The 19,596-nt window shown below is 44.5% G+C and overlaps 1 protein-coding gene across 1 annotated transcript; it reads right to left on the bottom strand.

The window, feature by feature from the left end:
- Positions 1 to 697: 697 nt before the first annotated feature.
- Positions 698 to 18,495, bottom strand: LOC139661281 (double C2-like domain-containing protein alpha). The gene is made up of 12 exons (XM_071539709.1): positions 18,395 to 18,495; positions 14,039 to 14,397; positions 12,569 to 12,648; positions 12,001 to 12,075; positions 11,571 to 11,680; positions 8,067 to 8,193; positions 6,651 to 6,710; positions 5,744 to 5,746; positions 4,110 to 4,309; positions 1,903 to 1,984; positions 1,458 to 1,554; positions 698 to 834 (listed from the first exon to the last, which is right to left on the bottom strand). The coding sequence occupies exons 1-12, from the start codon at positions 18,424 to 18,426 to the stop codon at positions 698 to 700; spliced, it is 1,362 nt and encodes a 453-aa protein (XP_071395810.1). The 5' UTR covers positions 18,427 to 18,495.
- Between the last annotated feature and the right edge of the window lie 1,101 nt (positions 18,496 to 19,596).

Below are 19,596 nucleotides of genomic sequence, written 5' to 3'. Positions count from 1 at the left end.
AACCAATTATCTTATTAGGTGCACTGTTTCTTGTTGTGCTATCTGCAGGCAGTTCGATGGCAATCGGATCAATTGGTACAAAATGTGTGACATTATTAAGACCACTTAGAATTCTTCGGAAGCATTAGGCAAAACGTTATTGCAAGGGAGAGGTATGTAGTCTGTGAGAAAGATGGCTATGATGGGGGATCTTTCACGCAAGGTGTTAATGAAAACAACAGATCCAATTTAAGAAAAAACAACAAACCTGACAGCTGAATAATGATGGATAAATTGCAGAATAATACAACTTTCTCCCTCATTTAATTTTCGTGTAGGATTTCAATTTTCTTTGTCAATTGGGATCAGTTCAGTTTGGAGCAATGCAGTGGAGCATTTAGAGTGAAATTAAATCTACAAGAGGGACGCAAATCCCCATGAATATGATTATGAAAAACTGTCATGCTGTTAGCTTAGAGGTGCGGATGGTCTCCCGGGTTTGCATCAGGTCTATTTAGATCCAAGACCAAGTATTGACCTCAATGTACAACCTCTTGGGTATGTTGTTAGGATTTATGAACTCATTTATGACACAAAGTAAGTAGGATATGAATCCTTCATAGTCATGCAGAAAATCTTCAGAGCATGCGATGAAATGTCTCCCATCCAGAGTCTCCAGTAGATCTTGCCAGTGACAGTACAGTGGGACCGGCGCACTTTATTCTTGCAGTGTGGATCCTGGCAGCTCATTGGTCAGTGTGTGCCAGCGCTCCACCTTCTTGCCCTTGTTCTTCAGACAGTCTATCCAGTGTTGGAGAGTCTCTCCCTGTGAGTGGCACCCTAAGGACACGCCCCCTGAAAGAAATCGAGGGCTTAGAGCGAAAGGGGCGCAAGTGACATTTTCCTAATTTTGTAGCAGAGCAAAGACGAAACATAACATAGGAACCATTCATACTTTTACAGAGATTAAGACTCAGAAAATGTATATTCTATAAAAACATATTAGGGGCAGTTACACCCTGTTTGCACCAAAATTAATCAAGGGCTTTCACTTGAGTCTTTTGGATTTTCCCCTTTATTATAATTTTGTTTATGATTACAAACGTGCTCATCTGACCATCACATAGAGCTCAACAAGATCTTTCCATTGATATATATAATACTAATTTTCTCAGCCAAAATGTCACTGAGGCCCATTTTGCACAAAATGCTTGAAATTACACACAATATTGTTGTTTTCGGATGACAGCAGATAATAGATAAAATCAAAAATCTAATTAAAATATCTTTCACAAAATTTCTGGTGGTTCTGGTTATGATGGGTTCCCAAGTATACTGGGTACGATGTTAATGGGCGGCCATTACACTAACCAACCAGTTAAACAGTGATTCCTCAACTGTCTCTGAGGGAAGTACGAGTCCATGACGAGACACAAGCTAGGAATAATTAGCTGTCAGTGTTTGCGGTGTCAACTCACCTATGAAATCGTTGGACTTGCCCAGGTCGTAGTCCCACACTGTGACCTCCAAGGTCTTGGTGGATAACTCAGAGAAGGAAATCTCATAGAAGAACTCCTGGGTGGAAAAAATTAAAAAAAAAGGGGAAGAGGGAGGGGCAGTAGGAGGGGGCAAAGGTCAGCAGCTCACACCTGATATACTGGTTATTCTTCTATACTCCAAAAGCCTTCATCTAAATGTCTAAAACACTGACTAATGAGGAAGCAGATAACAATATTGTGCAAATTATAATTGGCTGTCTTAGAGGAACGCTTCTGAAACAATGTATAACGTCTCTGTGGACGGCCTATAGCTCTAAATGAGCTGTCTCTTCACATACCACCGTGGCAAATGCATGGTTCTAACTCCCATAGGCCTTTGCACACACAAAAACACACACAAACACACACAAACACAGATGTCTACCTCATTAAACTCCGGGTTGAGAGTCTTTTTTATGACCGCTGTTTTGTGCTTGGATTTCTTCTGCAGGTCTGGCTTGAGGTACCTGTGACAGAGGAATGTGATACTGTCATGAGTCACAGCAGAAAAGTCTGTTCATTATCATTCCCAAGGCATGGTGCTGCTGAAAGGAGTATTTTTTGCTCCAAGGGTAACTGCAAATACCAGTGATGTCTATGTGAAGTTCACAGTATATGCGTACAGGAAATCATTATTTGCACTTTGGAATTAATGAACATGGTGGATAAATGTGTTGTACATTTTTCTTTGTCATGTTAAATTATCACGCTGTATTACACGGTAATATCACTGTCTAATAGAGCAGATTATATAGACTTGTGTCAGACATGATGCAAGACTAATCCTACGCTAAATGACAAGTCACCGAGGAAAAAAAATCCAGGTTTAATCTATTGTTTGTGAAACTGACCTTTTGTCAATGCAGAGATTGATCGCTGCTTCCCTCAGCAATGCAGCAGAGACTGAAAAAAAAAAAAGCCTAGCATCCCTCCCTTCCTGAGCTGTCGTTAAATTCTCCAGATATTTTTAATGCAGCTGGGGAGAGCATAGCAAATCTCTTTTCACATTTGCTTTCCACCCACCACCCACAGCTTGGAGAGCGTATGTTCCCACACGCTCTCAGACACAACACAGGGTTTGGGAATAAGCTACCGCCAAAGGGCATAGATAGGAGCTCGCATGTAAAATGAAACAAGGTGCATGATATATTGTGGTGGATCTGAGGGAGAATGATAGGGAGAGATGTAGGCAGAGTGACTATAAAGAAATAGAGGGGGGGAGTTGAGTTTGAAGGGATGGAGAGAAGGGAGACCGGTGTGTATCGGGGGGAGAGACGAGCATGGGGGCACGCCGATCTGTATGCTGCACTTGTTCCTTAACCTTAGGGTGATATTGTTGCTGCTTTGGCATATTTTATCTGAGGATGTGTCGCACGTGTGTGGGGGGGGGGATGGTGTGGAGACCGTGAGATGTTGGAGGCCACAGTGTTTTACTCATTCCAGGAACGACCTCAAGGCCGCCACCAGCAGGAGGGGAGGAGGGGGGCGATTTTCTCCTCATTTGTCCAATTTCTGTCAGTGTGCATCATTCAGCCTAAGAGCCTTTGCTGCCCTCCCTAGCACACTGCAAAAATGTCCATCTTAACAAGTCTAAAATCGTCATTTTCTTAAAATAAGTGAAAAAATCTGTTAGATAATTTCACTTAGCCAATGCAAATCAACTTGTTTCAAGAATCTTGTAGAAACAAGTGTAATTTTCTTGACAGTAGTGCAGTGAACTGGCTTTTTTCTGACTTGTTTTAAGATACTGACACTAATTTCTAGAAAATTCCTGAAAGAAGTGAAACTGCATTGGAAACAAGTGGAGTTATCTCACCTCACTGGCAGAATTTTTGAAGATTTGAAGGCTGAATATGAATATGAGACTTATGACTTGCTAAGAGCGATGTTTGTTGCAGTACAGAGACATAAATGACACTGACACACACACACACACACACAGACACACACAGACACTACAGTGAGTTATGAAACTCCAGCAGACCTCTATGACACTAACGATAGCACTTGACACACTTGTGGTATCCATTGTTTTTCTTCATCCTGCATCTTTATCCCTCTCCGCCTCCATGGCCAGCGATAACATTACATCATGTCACTAAGATGCCTTTCAATCTATTAGGCTTTGAAGGCTGTCAATACAGACAGACCGTTATAATTATCTTGAAGAATGAGTAACACATTTCACACCGGCTTACAACCACTTGTGTGCGCCGCTCTCATTTATCACCATTACACTGTGCAGGGTTAACTCAAACCATTCATCACTCATGAGTGCCGACAGTAGGTGATGCATGGGGTCAATATGAGCCAACGGCTAGCTAACACCACACACGGGTATTAAGGTAGAGAGGGAGATTGGGGTTGGATAGGTCGTGTTGAATTGGTTTTGAAATGAATGGGGGTCTTGAGATATCACTCCATCAGATTAAGTTGTGTATTGGGTACACATACATTCCTATATCTTTTTTTAGCAAAATTCATATAATCATGTCATCATAAGTAAAAGTGCCTGAAAATGTATTTTTATCAACTAGACCTTTGCATACAAATTCCACGGCTTCTATTCAGTGATTTGTTGTCGTTCCTCACGTTTTGACGTAGGGGTCGGAGTAGCCGTTGACATCCATGGCTGCCAGGTGGGCGCAGCGCTTGACGCCGACACACAGCCCACCGCGGGCCCTCTCCTTGGCCTCGCCCTTCACGTCGCCTTCGCTGGCCGGGGGGAGGTACTGCAGGCAGAGCAACAAGCGACCCCTCTCCTCCAGACTCCTCTGCTGCTCAGTCTCCCACTGGGGAGAGAGGGTGTTCAACACAGAGAGAGAGCAAAGTTTAGAAAGCAGGAGAGAAAAGAAAAAGGTGGGTGTGCTGCTTTTGCAACTGTTAGGTAAGTGATTTTAGGTCCAGGGTTAGATGGATATTTCATATCTTGAAGTTGCATTCAATCATTTTGGAGTGCTGCGTCTGCTGCTGCTGACCTGCCGATGGAACAGGTTGCACAACTGTTCAAGTGCAGTTGTTTTGTAAAGCCGCGGTGAGAAAACACAGCCTGTAATGAGAGAACTGATTGATCGCTGCTTCCTCCAGCAGCACAGCAGAGGCTAAAACGCACTGAGTGTCCCTCGCTGCACTGTCGCTCAGCTCTCGACTTATTTACAAGCAGACACAGAGAGCGCAGTGATTCTCATCTCACATGTGCTCTTCACCCACCAGCCACAGCTCAGAGACAGTATGTTCCCAAACCCAATTATCACTTCAGTATCTGAAGCAATTGATATACAGGACTGTGTGTGTCCTATGGCATAGACCTGTCAGAGGCGCACTAAGATTTCAGGCTTTAAGGCATATTAATATGCTACGTCGCTCCTGGCCTGCATATTTTGGCATGGACAACATCAAACTGTGATCAAAGCATTTGACAACAAGCGTAGCAACAAAGTAGATTAAAAGTGACAGATGAAAGAAAGCGAGGAAGAAGCAACAGTGGGTAAGGAGGGGAAGATGATGTTCTCACAGGACGATGACTCACTCTCATGGCCAACAGCACCGATACATGTATGATATTTATAGGAAGGACGCACTTCTGCTATTCCAAGATTTTCATCACTGCAGGTACACATTTCTCCAAACATGTCTGCAGTTATCTTTGCAGTTTGAGGATGGAAAAGCAGTGGCACAAATAGAACATCTTGTGGGCACAAATTATCCGTTAAATATATTATAACGCCTTCCACCTCGGTCTTGATTGCTGCCACTTGCATGCATAAAGGATACCGTGCCTTCCCTCTTCTATTTTCACGAAATGTCTCTCATCTCCTTTATATCTCTCCATCTCTCATTAAGTCTTATCTTCAGGCAAGTGGCGGACAAAGGCAAGGCGATCAATATGCCACACGCCCCACACCTCTCCATCCTCCTCCCTCCTGTCTCTAATTGTCTCAGCAGCTTGCCCCCTTCCTATTCCAACTCTCCCTTCTCTCTCTCTCTCTCTCTCTCTCTCTCTCTCTCTCTCCCTCTCTCTTTGGGAGCCTTCATTAATGCCAACAGCCAGTATACCATCTGCTGTGAATGAGTATGAGACTTTAAAACTCAGACAAAAGCAATTAGGGGGATCATTTGCACCAGGTATTTGGTAATAAAACAGCTAAGACCTCCATAAATCGATAGAAAGCATCTCATTATGTGGGTTGTAGATAAACAGGCATTAATGGGCAGCCAGCAACAACCTGCTGACAAACAGGCAGACGAACAGAAAAGACAGGCAGCAGCAAGGCAATCCATCGACACATAAAACAACCTGAAAAATGGTGAGGCACATGGAGGCAGATGTTTTTCTCCAATTATCTTAATGGAGTTAAAGGACTGAAGGGAATTTGGCCAATTGGTCATCTTACCCAATATGTGAGAGAGGATTGGCACTGAAATCATCTCTGTGAGTCTGCTAGATAACGCCGTCTGGTGCGCATGCTAATGCTTTAGCATACAGTGTGTTTAGTAAATGTAGGCGACTAGCATTATCTAAAAAGTGAGAAAATGAGAACTTGTAGCTGCTCTAAGGCTGGATGGTTAGTTAATTTTAATGCTTGTTTAGGGGATTGGTAAAATAGACATAAAATTTGCCAAAAAATGCACTCTTTGGAACTACTTTCAATGGCAGACAATCTCTCTTCCCGCAAGACTTCAAGCCCAACTTGTTTTGTTTACACAGGAAGAGAGCAAAGTTAGCCAGATAGCTAATTTTTTCGCGCTGTTGATTTCCTAATGGACTTCACTAATGATAAAGATTTAGATTTTGTTTTTATCAGTTATAAATCTAAAGGCCACAGAATGAAAACCAGTGCCAACTTTGGATTACTAAAAGGTCTATCTTGATACTTTTAGGATAACGCTACTTGCCTACGATTACTTAACATGCTGTATGCTAAAGCGTTAGCATGCGCACCAGATAGAGCTATCTACCGGAGACAGAGAGATAATTTTGGTGCCAATCCTCTCGTCGCATATTGCGTAAGGTGACCAATGGGCCAAACTCCCAAAAAGTGGGTGTACTCGTTGAAGATGGGCTGAAAGATGGATTGTTTGGTGGACAGAAAGGAGGAGAGTCAGGTAGACAGACAGGTGAATGGCGGTCACCTCTCTCAGGTAGCAGGAGATCCCTCTCAGTGCTGCACTCATCGCTGAGGGTGAAGGCAGCTAGAGAGATGGGAAGAGAGAGAGAAGAAGAAGAAGAAGAGAAAGATATAAGTAAGAAACTGAGATTGAGGGAAAGGAAAGGCAAGTAGGTTAGAGGAGCAAAGCATGAAGACAAAGGGAGAAATGGAGATTTTAAGGGCAATTCCACTTGGAAAATTACAGGCCCGGCGCAGCGTCTGGGCTGCTGGATGACAAAGGGGGTTTAGCGTTTGATCGCCAAGTGGCCGCTCATCTCAGAAGGCCAATCCAATACCAGCAGCCCTTTCCCCACTCTTGCTTATAAAGAACAAAAACCCAGCACGCTCCCTCCCCATTTCACCCCCCCACCCCCAGCTCCCTACCACTTTTATTTTTTAATCCATTTGTTTCCGACTTGCTCCCTCTCTATTGACGTTCCCCTTTCTTCCCCCCCTTTCCCCCCCCTTCCTTTTATTCTCACAATCTCTATGTAGCCTTTTCCCTCATGTGACCTGACACTGACATTTAGACTGCACAATAACAGCTATTTGTGTCCTATATGAATAGATATTAGGCCGGCTGCTGTCCTCTGTTTACCTAATAATCGTGTTTGTGAGCCCTGAATAAATCCCAATTAAAGAGGGATCTTGGGTGAGCTGAGGTATGTTGGGAATTTCTGTCTGGAGGGGTTTAGGAAGCATTTGTTCAGTAATTCCTCTCTTATTTGCGATGCCGAGGAAGAGAAGAGGCGGCGCACACATTGATGTTTTTATTATGAGATCAGCTTGCATGGTTGTCATAGGACTGGGTTGGTGTGTTTTATAAATATTGACACCTTCCTAGATTTTTTCAATCTCTACCTTTTTTCCTCGCATCACTCCTTCACTCTATCTCCTTAGCTCTCCTCCCTCTCTCTTCCACGGCGCTTTTTCATTTTTTCCCCACATCCCTTTTTCATTTTTACTACTAATTTTGTCATTTCTGCTTCATTAGACAGCATATAAATGAGGGCAAAAGGGATAATGGGGGAGACAAGATGAGGTTGAGCCAGCCTTGAACCCACAACATATTGTTTTACCATCCAGTGAATCCAGACATCCTCAAAGCATCCTCATTTCTTTCTCACACACACACACCCACCTACCCACACACACACACACACACACACACACACACACACACACTCTCCTTCCTTCATTGTTTTTGCCCAACTTTCAAATTCTTCCTTTATTACCCCAATTATCTCTCAGTCTGGCTTTCCTTGGTTCATTTTGTTTACCCCCCTCCTCCTAGTTGCCTACACGCTCCATCTCCCCAATTCTCTCTCCAACTTTTCTTCACATCTCTCTCTCTCTCTCTCTCTCTCTTTCTCTCCCTCTCTCCCCCCCTCTCTCTCACAGGAGGTGGGTGCTCCAGACAGATGTTAAAGTGTTTGGTCTGGTCAGGCTTCACGCGGCGCAGGGCCACCCGCGACTCCCCGATGAACTCATTATGCGTCAACTTGTCCTCGTCGCACACAGACACCCTGGGAGGGAGACAGAAGGGAGAGATGAGAGAGAGAGAGACAGAGAGAGACGGGGAGAGAGGGAAACATGAATAAAAATGAGAGTTGGAGAGTTAAACAGAGAGGTAGATCAGTTGTAGCAACAGAGTAAGATCAATTAAGAAGTGAAGACAGTAAGAAAATTATATGCAGAGGGATATAGATGTTTATGTGTGTTTGTGTGTGTGTGTGGAGGGCGCAATTAGTCAACCTACACTGCATTTCATGACTGACTTAATCATTAATGTTGAGGCAACATTGTAATCAAGGAAGTGTGAAATTGTTGACACAAACATGACCTGAATTAAAGAGCACACAGCATATTCTAGCCAGTAATTCTTCTATATATGCAGCATCCGCACACATAGTGCGCACATAATTACCATTTTGGAACCTCTGGGGATTTAGACAGTGTGAAAGTGTATCATGCAAGGCTAAGTTGATCCATATTTATGGGCCTGGCAAACTTTTTCACCTGCCATAACGTTGCCATAAATGCGTGAGTGAGTGGGAGACGGAGAAAGGATTGGGTATGTGAAGCTGAGTATGTGAAGTAAAAAAGTGATGAAGCGACGGATGGAAAGACGAGGGTCAGAGGGAGAGCACGGTAGTGAGAGGGATAATAACTGAAGGATTTAAATCTGTATGAGTGTGTGTGTGTGTGTGTGTGTTTGTGTGTGAAGGTTTGTTTATGCCTGTGAATATGCATGTGTACGCGATAACTCAGAAGAAGCAGTATGCCATATAGGCTGACTGCAATTCAACAGAGCGATTGCGCTTTTCTCTGCTTTATCTAAATGTGAGCAGAAGACATTAAGGGGAGTGAGAAGAAGAAAATTAAGAAAGCAATCTAACGGGAGGAATCGAGACAGAACGTGCTGTCTCTCGGTCCACTCTTTTATTTCACTCTATAACTTTAATGCATAGCTTAGGGAAGGAAACGTTCCGGCTGCCTGATGTCTTAAGCTTGCTGTAATGAAAACTCAGTATTGTAGACGTGTGGAAGCTGCCTGGGGAAACCAGATAGCTGTTGACATCCCCAGAGGTAATTTCTAGTCTATTAGGTAAACGAAGACGTGACGCCATTCTTGCTCTTGTTGAGACTGAACAGCGGAGAAAAGAAAGAAGATGGAAAGAAAGAAAACAGAGAGGCAGAAAGGAAGGATGGGGCAGGAAGCGCAAAAGAACAAGATCGGAGGATATGAGAAGAGAAATAGAAGAGATGGGAGAGAGAAGAAGAAGTCAATCGGCCTTGGAGCCAAGGGGGAAAAGGATGTAGGATGGATGGTGTGTGTAAAGGACGGCTGTAATCAAAAGGGCTTGAGAGTGAAGTGGCCAGAGTGCAATAGGCCAAAGAGTCAAGTGTGAAGGAAGAAGCATATGGAGCCATTATAATATGAGCAGCAGGGAATACATACAATCATTTTCCTATTACTATGACAGCTGACATTTCCCACAACACATCTCACAGTGTCACTAAAGCGGTGTGATGAATTTAATCCATGTGCTGGGCGAATGTCACACGCTGAAATGTCCAATCAGTGAAATACACCCCATCAGTCACGGAGACATGTAAATAAAAGTGTGTAAATAAAAGTGTGTGTGCTGAAATTGTATGCGGGTCACGGATCCATACCAAGGCCTGTCTACTACTGCGGGGTGCGCTGATGAACCCACTTAAGAGGAAGCGTCAGAGCGGTGGGTATTAGTAAAGAAGTCAGTGCAGTAATTGTCTCTAATGAATAATAATATCTATTATAGCTTCTGGTCCTTCTTGTACGCAATCTGCTTGTCCAAGTACTCAGCTACAGGGAGCTGCGTAGCGGTAAATGAAAATGTGGGTAACCATGCCTTCCATGACAATTACTCACTCAAAAACGCAGCATGTCTTGTGGCTGCATTGCATCATGGTCTATCGAGGCTACTGTCGGTGGAGAAATTGCTTTCTCTGCCTCTTCTATGATTAATTTCTCCCTGTATGATTGCTGAAAGTCAGTGCAAAATGCAGTCCAGAAAGAAACTCTTTGATTCTGAGAGGCTGAGATCAAAAACTGATGCTTACCATTGATGTTTTAGATAGCTGGAAAATGGTCTGCTATCAAACTGCATTGAAGCTGCGTAATGTTCGTGTGACGTCACATCGTTTGTGCGCGAGAATATGAAAAATACACCGGCAAACAACAAAATGGACCCAGAAATGCAAGGTACCATCACCAATAACTGTTTTATAACAGTGTTAAAGATGTAGTGTAGGATGGATTTATCCTCTAATTTGTGTTTTTCCCCTTAAAAGACCCCATCATATAACTTAACATCACTTTGATACGACTTACTTTACATCATAAAGATTAATGTCAGCCTAAAAAGGTGAGTAAACAAATCTGGGTTTATGTGGCCTCCACTTCTTCCCTGGTTAGGGTTACTTGGTAGAAGATGAGAAGACGTTTCAGGTTAGATGCCAGTGCATTTATTGCAGCGCCTCAGCAAAGATGACACTTTCTCTCTCTCCTTTCTGATCACAAAGCATCTCCGTTGAATCAACACAGTCTCGCAGGCCGGCGGTAGGCCAGTTTCCCTAATTTCCCCCGAGAGATCGGCGGTCTGTCCTATTTAAATCCCGCTCTCCCACGCGTTCCACGGCAAAGTTTTAGTCACAGGCAACGACAATTCACAGCTTTCTTCACCTCTGGAGGGGGTCAAAGAAATTAAACACCCCCCGGTGCTTACTCTGACCTCAATCTGTCACTGCAGCTTGGAGAGAGAGACACAGCCTGAGACAGAGAAAAAGAAAGTGAGAGAGAGAGAAAGAAATAAAGTGAGAGAGAGAGAGAGAGAGAGAGAGAGAGAGAGAAAGAAAGAAAGAAAGAAAGAAAGAAAGAAAGAAAGAAAGAAAGAAAGAAAGGAAGGAATGGCGCTGAAGGAGCGGGAGAGCAAAAATACCAAAAAGATCTGGAAAGGAGTGAGACGGGGACGAGCGAGATCAGAGATGAAGGTGTGAGAGAGGACAGCAGAGATGTGAGGACAGGGAGGAGTGAAGGTGAGGTGACAGAGGGGCGATCAAAGGATCAATGGAGATGGAGGGAGAGAGCGGGAACGCATTGAAACAGGGGGAGGCAGCGGGTAAGACTGATAGATGAAGACAGGGGGTGAGGAGGAGAGGAAGATAGGGACTGAGTGGATAAAGGCTGATAAACAAAAGGCAGAGAGAGAGAGAGAGAGAGACCCAGTGATTGAGATAGAGGATAAGCAATCCTTTGTAAGCAAAAGCTCCATCCGTGATGAGCAAGACAAGAAAAAACACACACACAGAGAGCCAGGAGGACAGAAATAGCGAGACAGCCTGTACAGAAAACATTTACCGGAGTGTTTTGCGGTACATGTCTTCCTCGGTGATGCCGCAGTAGGTGAGCGTCTCGTTCCACACGGGGTTTAGGGTGTTACGCACAATCTTGGTCTTCAGTTTGTTGGCCTGTGCATCACAGCAGAGAGAGCGGATTAAAAAAAAAAGACAATAAGGCATCTCAAAGATTCTCCTCTAAACTGTTAACAGTAGGCAACCTCTTCCTAAAAATAGCCTAAGTAATTCCTGCCTTCTTCTTGTCATTACTGTTATGTGTGTGTGTGTGTGTATGTGTTGCACCAGTGTAATTGTCTTTTCATAAGGCAACAGTAAAATCAGAGTAAGGATTAACTGTGATGTCTGAACTCCTGGTCACCAGCCAGCCGCAGGCGTTCTGTGATAGTAGGAAAACGCAGTGACAAAGCCATGTTCTAATAATAAAATCAGACCTTGCAGGCTCCTGGGAGCAGGTGCAGCTTGACATAAGGATCGGCCAAGCCGTTGAAATCCATCGGCTTCAGACCCTTAGAGAGAGAGAGAGAGAGAGAGAGAGAGAGACAGAAGGTATAGAGGAGGAGAGGGAACGTATAGAGAATATTGTGCAAACTGCCAACACCAGTAATGAATTGTTAAAGGATTATGCAGGTCAGCGAATGAGAGGTTCGTTTTAGAATTGAATCAAAAGAGCAGAGGTGGAGGGAGGTGTGAAGCCTGGAGAGCCTTAATTTGACAGGTTGCTATATGAAACCACCAGTGAGCCACATACAGCAGGAGTCTGGCCACCTGCTTTGAAACAATGGCTGGTAATGAGGATGAAAACTTAAACTTGTACTACAGAACACTAAGAGGAAGATGTAGTATTAACCAGAAAGGACAGAATCCTTGTTTACAATAGAATCCTAATATGTAGCATGAGAGACAGAGGTGAAATTTAGGCTTGATGGGGACTTCCATTGCTCTGAAGCACATAAACTGCCTGTGGCGGATCTGGCAGAGTTTTCAGAGGACAGTATTTACCTTGGCTCTCAGGACTGTGCAGTGCAAGGAGCTGGTCGCTCTCTCATACAGCAGGTCAAACTCTAACGTCCCCAGGGAGGCTGGAAGGCAGTTAATAAAATGTCATACACAAATTTGTGCCGTCACAGTAACTTCTGTCTTTCACAGTCTTCCCCGGTGGTGTGGTGGTATCTGAGCAGTGGTGATTTAATCACCCCTGCCCTGACACACACACACACACACACCACCCTCCCACATAAACACACCCCAACACAATCACAATTACAGCATTCAACACAAATACTATGAATCATTATTTTTCTTTTGCGATACAAATAATACAAATAGAAAAAAAAACCTTCTATCTCTCCTTAGGTCTTATTGCATTTCTTCTCCTAGTAGCTCTTACATGATGGTTATATGGCCACAAGAGTATTGTAAAGGCATTAAGGCTCTGACCTTTGCACTACTTAAGCTTATTCTTCTATTACACTCATTGTAAGTCCCTCTGAGTAAGAGTATCAGCTAAACACCTAAAATGAAATTTACGTAATGAAATGTGAAACCTGGCCCTAACAATGATTATTGCCTGCAGTAGAGATGGAAAATGACGGTGGAAAGAAATCCTTGATGAGCTATTGGGGAAAAAAAGTCTCTTGAAAAAACTGTTGTCCATTGTTACTGGGAATAGACTATTACCCATAAAACATTGCCTCAAAATGTATTGTGTGTCATATTGAATAGGCTCTTGACTGGGTGGCTACTTGACAGGGCTGCTGCATGATGTAGAGCAGTGGTTTTCAACGTGGGGTCCGGGGACCACCAGGGGTCCTTGAGGAGGTTCCAGGGGGCCCCCAGGAAATTGATGAATTGTTAAACTTCACCATTTACAAGAAGTTAACACAATTAGGGACTGTAAAAGAATGGCTATTCTGATCATAGTTTCACTGTTATCTCTCTACCTAGAAAACAGATAGTCATGGAATCCTGGGCAAGAGAGACAAAATCTCATCAAATGGGGCTCCGTGGCCCTGAAGTGTATTACATTTGGGGACCTTGATATGAAAAAGGTTGAGAATCACTGATGTAGAGGGTCAAATGCTGATTGCACGGAGGGAGAGGCTGAACACAATGTGCTTGGTGCTGAAATCCATCCATGCTGCTGTGTTTTGATCATGAACCCCAGAAGATTTATATATTAGATGTCACTGGTCACTTTTAGGTTGGTTATATGGAAGATTCCTAGAGACACAGGTGGGTTTACACAGCATACCAGCATCTTTGCTCTTCCCTAACCCTCTAACCTGAACCTTGTCCCTAACCTCACTTTATTTCTATTAATCTCATTACCGCAGCAGTTTTGATTTGATCTGACCCTTCTCTCCCTACATCCATCTCAGAGTAGAGCTCCTCTCCTCCTCAGCAACAGGGGCTTTAGTGAAACCAGGCCATTACTTGTGTCAGCTCCCGCGTCTTTTCCCCCTGACTCACTGTTATCATCGCTGTCACAGCTGTCGATCTCAATGGAGGTGTCCATGCTGCTCATGGCCGACAGCGTGCCCCCTCCGCCCGCCGCCCCTGGTAGCAGCGGTGATAACAGGCCGCCGCCCCCCACTCCTCCTCCCGCACCTGCAGCCCCTCCTGGTTGGCTCGCGCTGCCGGGGCTGAGCGCAGTGGGAACCCCCGCCAGATTGGGCGAGAGCGGCTCAGAGATGGAGGAAGTGGGCGAGAGGCGAGGGAAGTAGGCGGAGATTTGACGGATGGGGCGGATGGGGCCAGGACAGACGTCGATGGCCATGTGCTCCTGGATGGAGATGCCCAGGCGCTTTCCCTTTCGCACAGTCATAGGGCTGGAGAGAGGAGGAGGGAAAGAAAGAGAGAGTGAGAGAAGGAGAGGGAGAGAGTGAGAGAGCAGACATTTGGAAGTTGTCTGCACAAAGCCATTACCTTCTCTCAATATCATAACTGTTAAGGTACAGTGGATTTTGGATTATGTTTAGCCTACGGCAAATAAGAAGGTATTGATCCAGGGATATGAGTTGTTCTTCTCAATTTCTACTTTGCAATAACAAAGTGAGTCAAGCGAAACAAGGTGAGCAAGGTGGTCCGTGAGAAATAGGATCTTTCCCCCTGGCTGGCTGGTTTGCAGATCTCATCATGCCTAATGGAAGTTAAAGTCAAGAAAATGGACTTGTGATGGTGCTTTAATCGTAAGCTGCACTCACACAGAAAAATCCTTCCACATGATTAAATCGCTTTAAAAACAGAAATTACTCAGAGAAGGAAAAAATACAGCACAGGATGTTCAAAAATTAGCATTTCAATTGAATAAATTTGAATAAAGTCATGGCTATGAGAGAAGCTAATTACTTACTCTGGACAATGGGGGTCTCCCCCGAATCCTAATCATCCTCGATGAAATTGCTGTGTGCGTGAGCCGCTGAGGCATACATGTTATCTTAATGCTTTTGACAATCCACCGTGGACAGGTAATTATGGGAGAGTCTTTATAGGGGTGGACAGCGCTTAACTGTACTACTGATGAAGAGAACAGTCTAGATGATTATGCTAGCTGTGGTAGCAGCGGGTGCAGTTGACCACAGGGTTGATGTGTCTGCTCTTCCCAAAATAAAAAGAGGGGGGTGGATCAGAAACATCTCTCAGCTTTGTTTTCTAAAGACAGCGGGCCTTGAGGGGGCGTGCTGTCCTCAATACTGAGCAAACCCTAAGCCTCCCAAAAAACGCAGCCAGAGTGCCAACAGCTCTCCCTGCATTGATCTAGTGGAACTGAGAAGTTCAATCTTGGGCTAATGTTTGCACAGTAAATACCTCTGTTTTGCTCTTAAATGACAAAAGACATTGAATAACATTGAAGATCTGTTAAGTTCAGAAACATAATATCGAAATGAAAATAATCTCTGGACGCTGATAGGGATGTTTAATATGGATGAATTTTTTTTTAGGTCATCCTCTGTCCTAACTAATGACTGTATATGGGTTGTCAAAAATGCCACTTTTGGGAAACTAAGTGTGTTTGCGGGGTCGAGGAACTGTAAACAGATTAATTTCAAACACTTCAAACAGTCACCAGGACAGTCAGTGGGATTCATGATGTCCTGGCCGAGAGCAGCTCTGAAGTTGTTGCCTCTGACCGTTGACTTTCAACAGACTTATAAGCAACGAGGGTCATTTGTCATGTAGGGTCCAATCTCTCTGCTGCGAGCGGAGCAGTGGGCGATGGACTGCACAGTTCAACCAGCTTTTCCTTGGCTGGAGATTAAACAAACTTCTCAAACACACAGCAGCCAGGCTAGCTCCTCCACTCAGTTGACTGAAACGATGTTGACGGACTATTGGCTCTGGATCAAAAAAACATGATGATCACCTTGGCTCCAACAACAAACAGCGGCCATTTTGGGGCCACTCAGCCACTCAGAACAAACAGCAGAGTTAATGACTGTCTTTTGAAGCCCTGAACAAGTGGCCAGAGTTCATCAGCGCTCAATTAAGAAGCCCGGCAAATTGGGAGATAAGTCTTGGATTCCTGCACCTGAGGACAAGAGGCTGCGATTCTCCCAGAGCGCCACAGTCCATGCTAATGTAAGGGGATTGGATGTAGTGATAGACCGAGCCAGCTCTAATCACAGTCAAATGATATGAGCTCAGCACAACAACAAACCACCTTCCTGGAACAGATTGAGGCCAACCACTGAAGCGATGAAAGAATCCAAGTCTAGGAGAGATTATTATGAGACAGTGAAAACAAGCCAAGTTAATGAAACCAGCAAAGATAATGATTATGATGAGAATTGATTGAAAGCAGTTAACATGGATGAGAGATAATGATTATTATCCCTATGAGTAATATAGCAAATACCTTGCAGCGTGTCAAATAGAGTTGCTGAACATAAGCATTATAGGGGCATGAACACGCATACATACACTGTCAAATGCACACACACACACACACACACACACACACTCCTGCATGCATACACACACCTACACACTCCCACCCCCACACACAAGCAAACATACATGCTAGAACATTTCGCACACTTGCATTAATTAATTCAATTATACATGACTGTGTACACACACACACACACACACACGCACACACACTGTGCAGCTGTTGCAGGCCTGGGAGATGGTGGCTGTTGATATAATTTGCGTAGTCAGTCGTCCTCCAGTCCTGGCAGATCTGGCCGTAAGCTGGAGCAGCCTGAGCAGCAGCAGTAGCCGCACCGCCGGCAGGCCGCGCGGCTTACAGCTCCAGGAAACCAGAAGCCGCGGGGACTTTATGATTGATGGCTCTCATGTTGCCAGCTGGAATCTCGCTCATCTCGGCTTTTTAATCATTATCTTATTGCTGCGATGTGTTGTAATGCACACTCACGAAAAAAAAAGCCTTTGGCATTCAGAAGTATAGACACGTTTTGATTCCCCCTCAGAGACAACAGGTTTTTGACGTGTAAAACCTCTGCTACATTATGTTCCTGTGACTCCCAGCCTTGGAGGAATAAACACATGGCTAAACATACTTTACATAATTCCTGCAAGCCCAAGAAAATGGCACAATTTGTACACAGCTAGATCGCCCGGCGGCTATTAGTTATGCAACCTCATATGTCATGCGTTGAACCCTTCATGTGGTTACATAGGTTCCCGGCTGTGGAGAGGAGGAACAAAGCTTGACAGAACCTGGCTGTCAGGAATATCTTTGAGAACTGTGCAACATGCGTCCTCCCCTCCTCCTCTTTTAGCTCCTTCACTTTAAATTAGAGTCATAGCCTATCGTAGGCATGGTCGCTCCCTCACTACCCCCCCCCCCCCCCCCCCCACACACACACACACACACACCCTCCCTCCCCCTCCTCTACCTTCTCATCCTCATCCTTACCGTCACTGTCTATCCTTTATAATACCAGCTCTTCTCCTCTTCCCTTTTTATCTCTCTCATTATCTTTCCGTCAGTCTTTCTCGCACACTTTTGTTCCACCTGTAGGTATGTGAGGAATTCTCTCTCTCTCTCTCTCTCTGGCTGTCTGTCCCCCCCATCTCTCTCTCTCCCTGCTGATTTATTTTCTCTTCTTCTTCTATTGTGTGTCCTACATACAACGGGTCCCTGCGGCGGTCTCCGTTCACCTTTAAATAACAAGCTGCTGGTTGACAGACAGATGGTATAGTACAGTGCGGCACACTGTAGCTACTCATTAGAGGCTGATAGTCGGCACATCAGTTCGAACCAACCACTGTGACAGGGAGCACTTGTCAATTAGAGTCAAGTTATTTTCAGGCAGCTACGGATGAGTAAACTTCACTGTGTGTGTGTGTGTGTGTGTATGTGTGAAGGAAGTATGTGAAGCAGGTTAAAAGAAAAAACTCGGACTGACACAAGTTGCACCTGTCTGTCTTTGTGTGTGTGTGTGTGTGCGTGTGTGCGTGTGTGCGTGTGTGCGCGCGCGTGTGAAAGACACAGATCAAATGTGTCATTCTCTCTCTCAATTTGTCTCTCTGCATGTTTCACTTCTCGCCTCATTGCTTTCCTGACTTACTTTTTTTATTTTATAATGCAGTGCCAAGTGAAAGATACATGAACTGAACAGACTCAAGCTCTGCCAGCTAACTGTGCCTTGCACCTACAGATAGTGATGGAGTGAGAGAGAAAAATAAAAAAAAGAGGTGTGAAACATAAAGATGGAGTGCAAGCAGACAGATGATGTCTTTAGATTTGAGAAAAAAAAAAAAAATTAAACATAGATGACTAATAAACACGTCCAATCCTGACATCAAGCCCCTCCACATTCCAGCATTCATGAATATATAAAAAAAACACTGACTTACCTCAATGTTAGCGCGAGTGTGAAACTCCTCATAAAAAAAAGGGGGATTCCGGTGCGGAGAGAAAAAGGAGACTAACAGGTGGTGAGGAGAGGAGAGGGAGCGAGGCAGCGGGGGAGAGAGAGAGAGAGAGAGAGAGAGAGAGAGAGAGAGAGAGAGAGAGAGAGAGAGAGAGACAAGCAAGAGCTACAGAAACAGGCAGAGATCATACATGTGGTACATGTATGATTAAAAATTAAATGCATGGATAGTTCAAGTTGAGATGAAAATGAGGAGAGGGGAAAGAGGAGAGAGCGGCATGCTGGAGGAGGCGGAGGTGGGGGATGGAGTGAGAGGATAGGGAGAGAGTTAGAAAGAGAGAGAGAGAGAGAGAGAGAGAGAGAGCAGGGAGTTATTCCTTGACAGTCTGTTGTGTGTGTGACTGTGTCTTGCCTCGCTCCCTCCTGCCATCATTCCCTCCCATCCCACCATCCCCCCCTCCCCTCATCCCTTGTTCAAAGCAGCGTAACAATTTTCCAGAATTTCTAGGAACAAAAATCTGTTTCTCTCTTTTTGTTAATGTCTCTGTCTTTCTGTCTGGCTTACTGCCAAAGGAATAAGTCTCTCTCTCTCTGTCTCTCTCTCTCTCAGTCTCCTCAGTCTCAGTCTCTCCGTATAATTAAGCTAATGGCTCTTGAGGCAGTGATAGACAAGGGGAAACATGCTATTTCCCCCTCTTGTCTACTATTGAAGGGACAAAATTGGTGTTCTCTCTGTCTCTCTCTATTTGTCTTTATCTCTGTCTTCTCTCTCTCTCTCTCTATCCCTCTTTTTGTTTTTGGTCCACAGTCTCTGAAACTCTCAGTCTATCAAAGAGAAGAGCCAAGAAGCTGTCACAGAGGACAGTGTGTTGGAGAGACTTGCCAGTGCTTTTTCATTATCTTCAAAAAATTGCTTGATGTCTTTGTTCAGGGGGGTTCTTCATGTCTGTCTCTCTTTCTTATCTCATGCCCCCACTCCAATTCTCTCTCCCTCTCTCCCTCTCTCTCTCTCTCTCTCTCTCTCTGTCACATACAGACACACAAACACCCACACGCACACACACACACACACGCACACACACACACACACGCACAGACACACACACATACAGGTTCTGGTTCTATCAATTTTATGCCAAGGCAACGACATGCATAAATGCATAAACACAGAAATATGCAAACGCA

Source organism: Centroberyx affinis, unplaced genomic scaffold, assembly GCF_046629955.1.
Source record: "Centroberyx affinis isolate AG114_WGS23_722 - 3 ecotype Tasmania unplaced genomic scaffold, CSIRO-AGI_Caff_v1 ptg003492l_1, whole genome shotgun sequence".
In the NCBI taxonomy this organism is placed as follows: Eukaryota; Metazoa; Chordata; class Actinopteri; order Beryciformes; family Berycidae; genus Centroberyx; species Centroberyx affinis.
The sequence above is the reverse complement of the archived record's forward strand: the minus strand, read 5'-3'. Positions and strand labels throughout refer to the sequence as shown.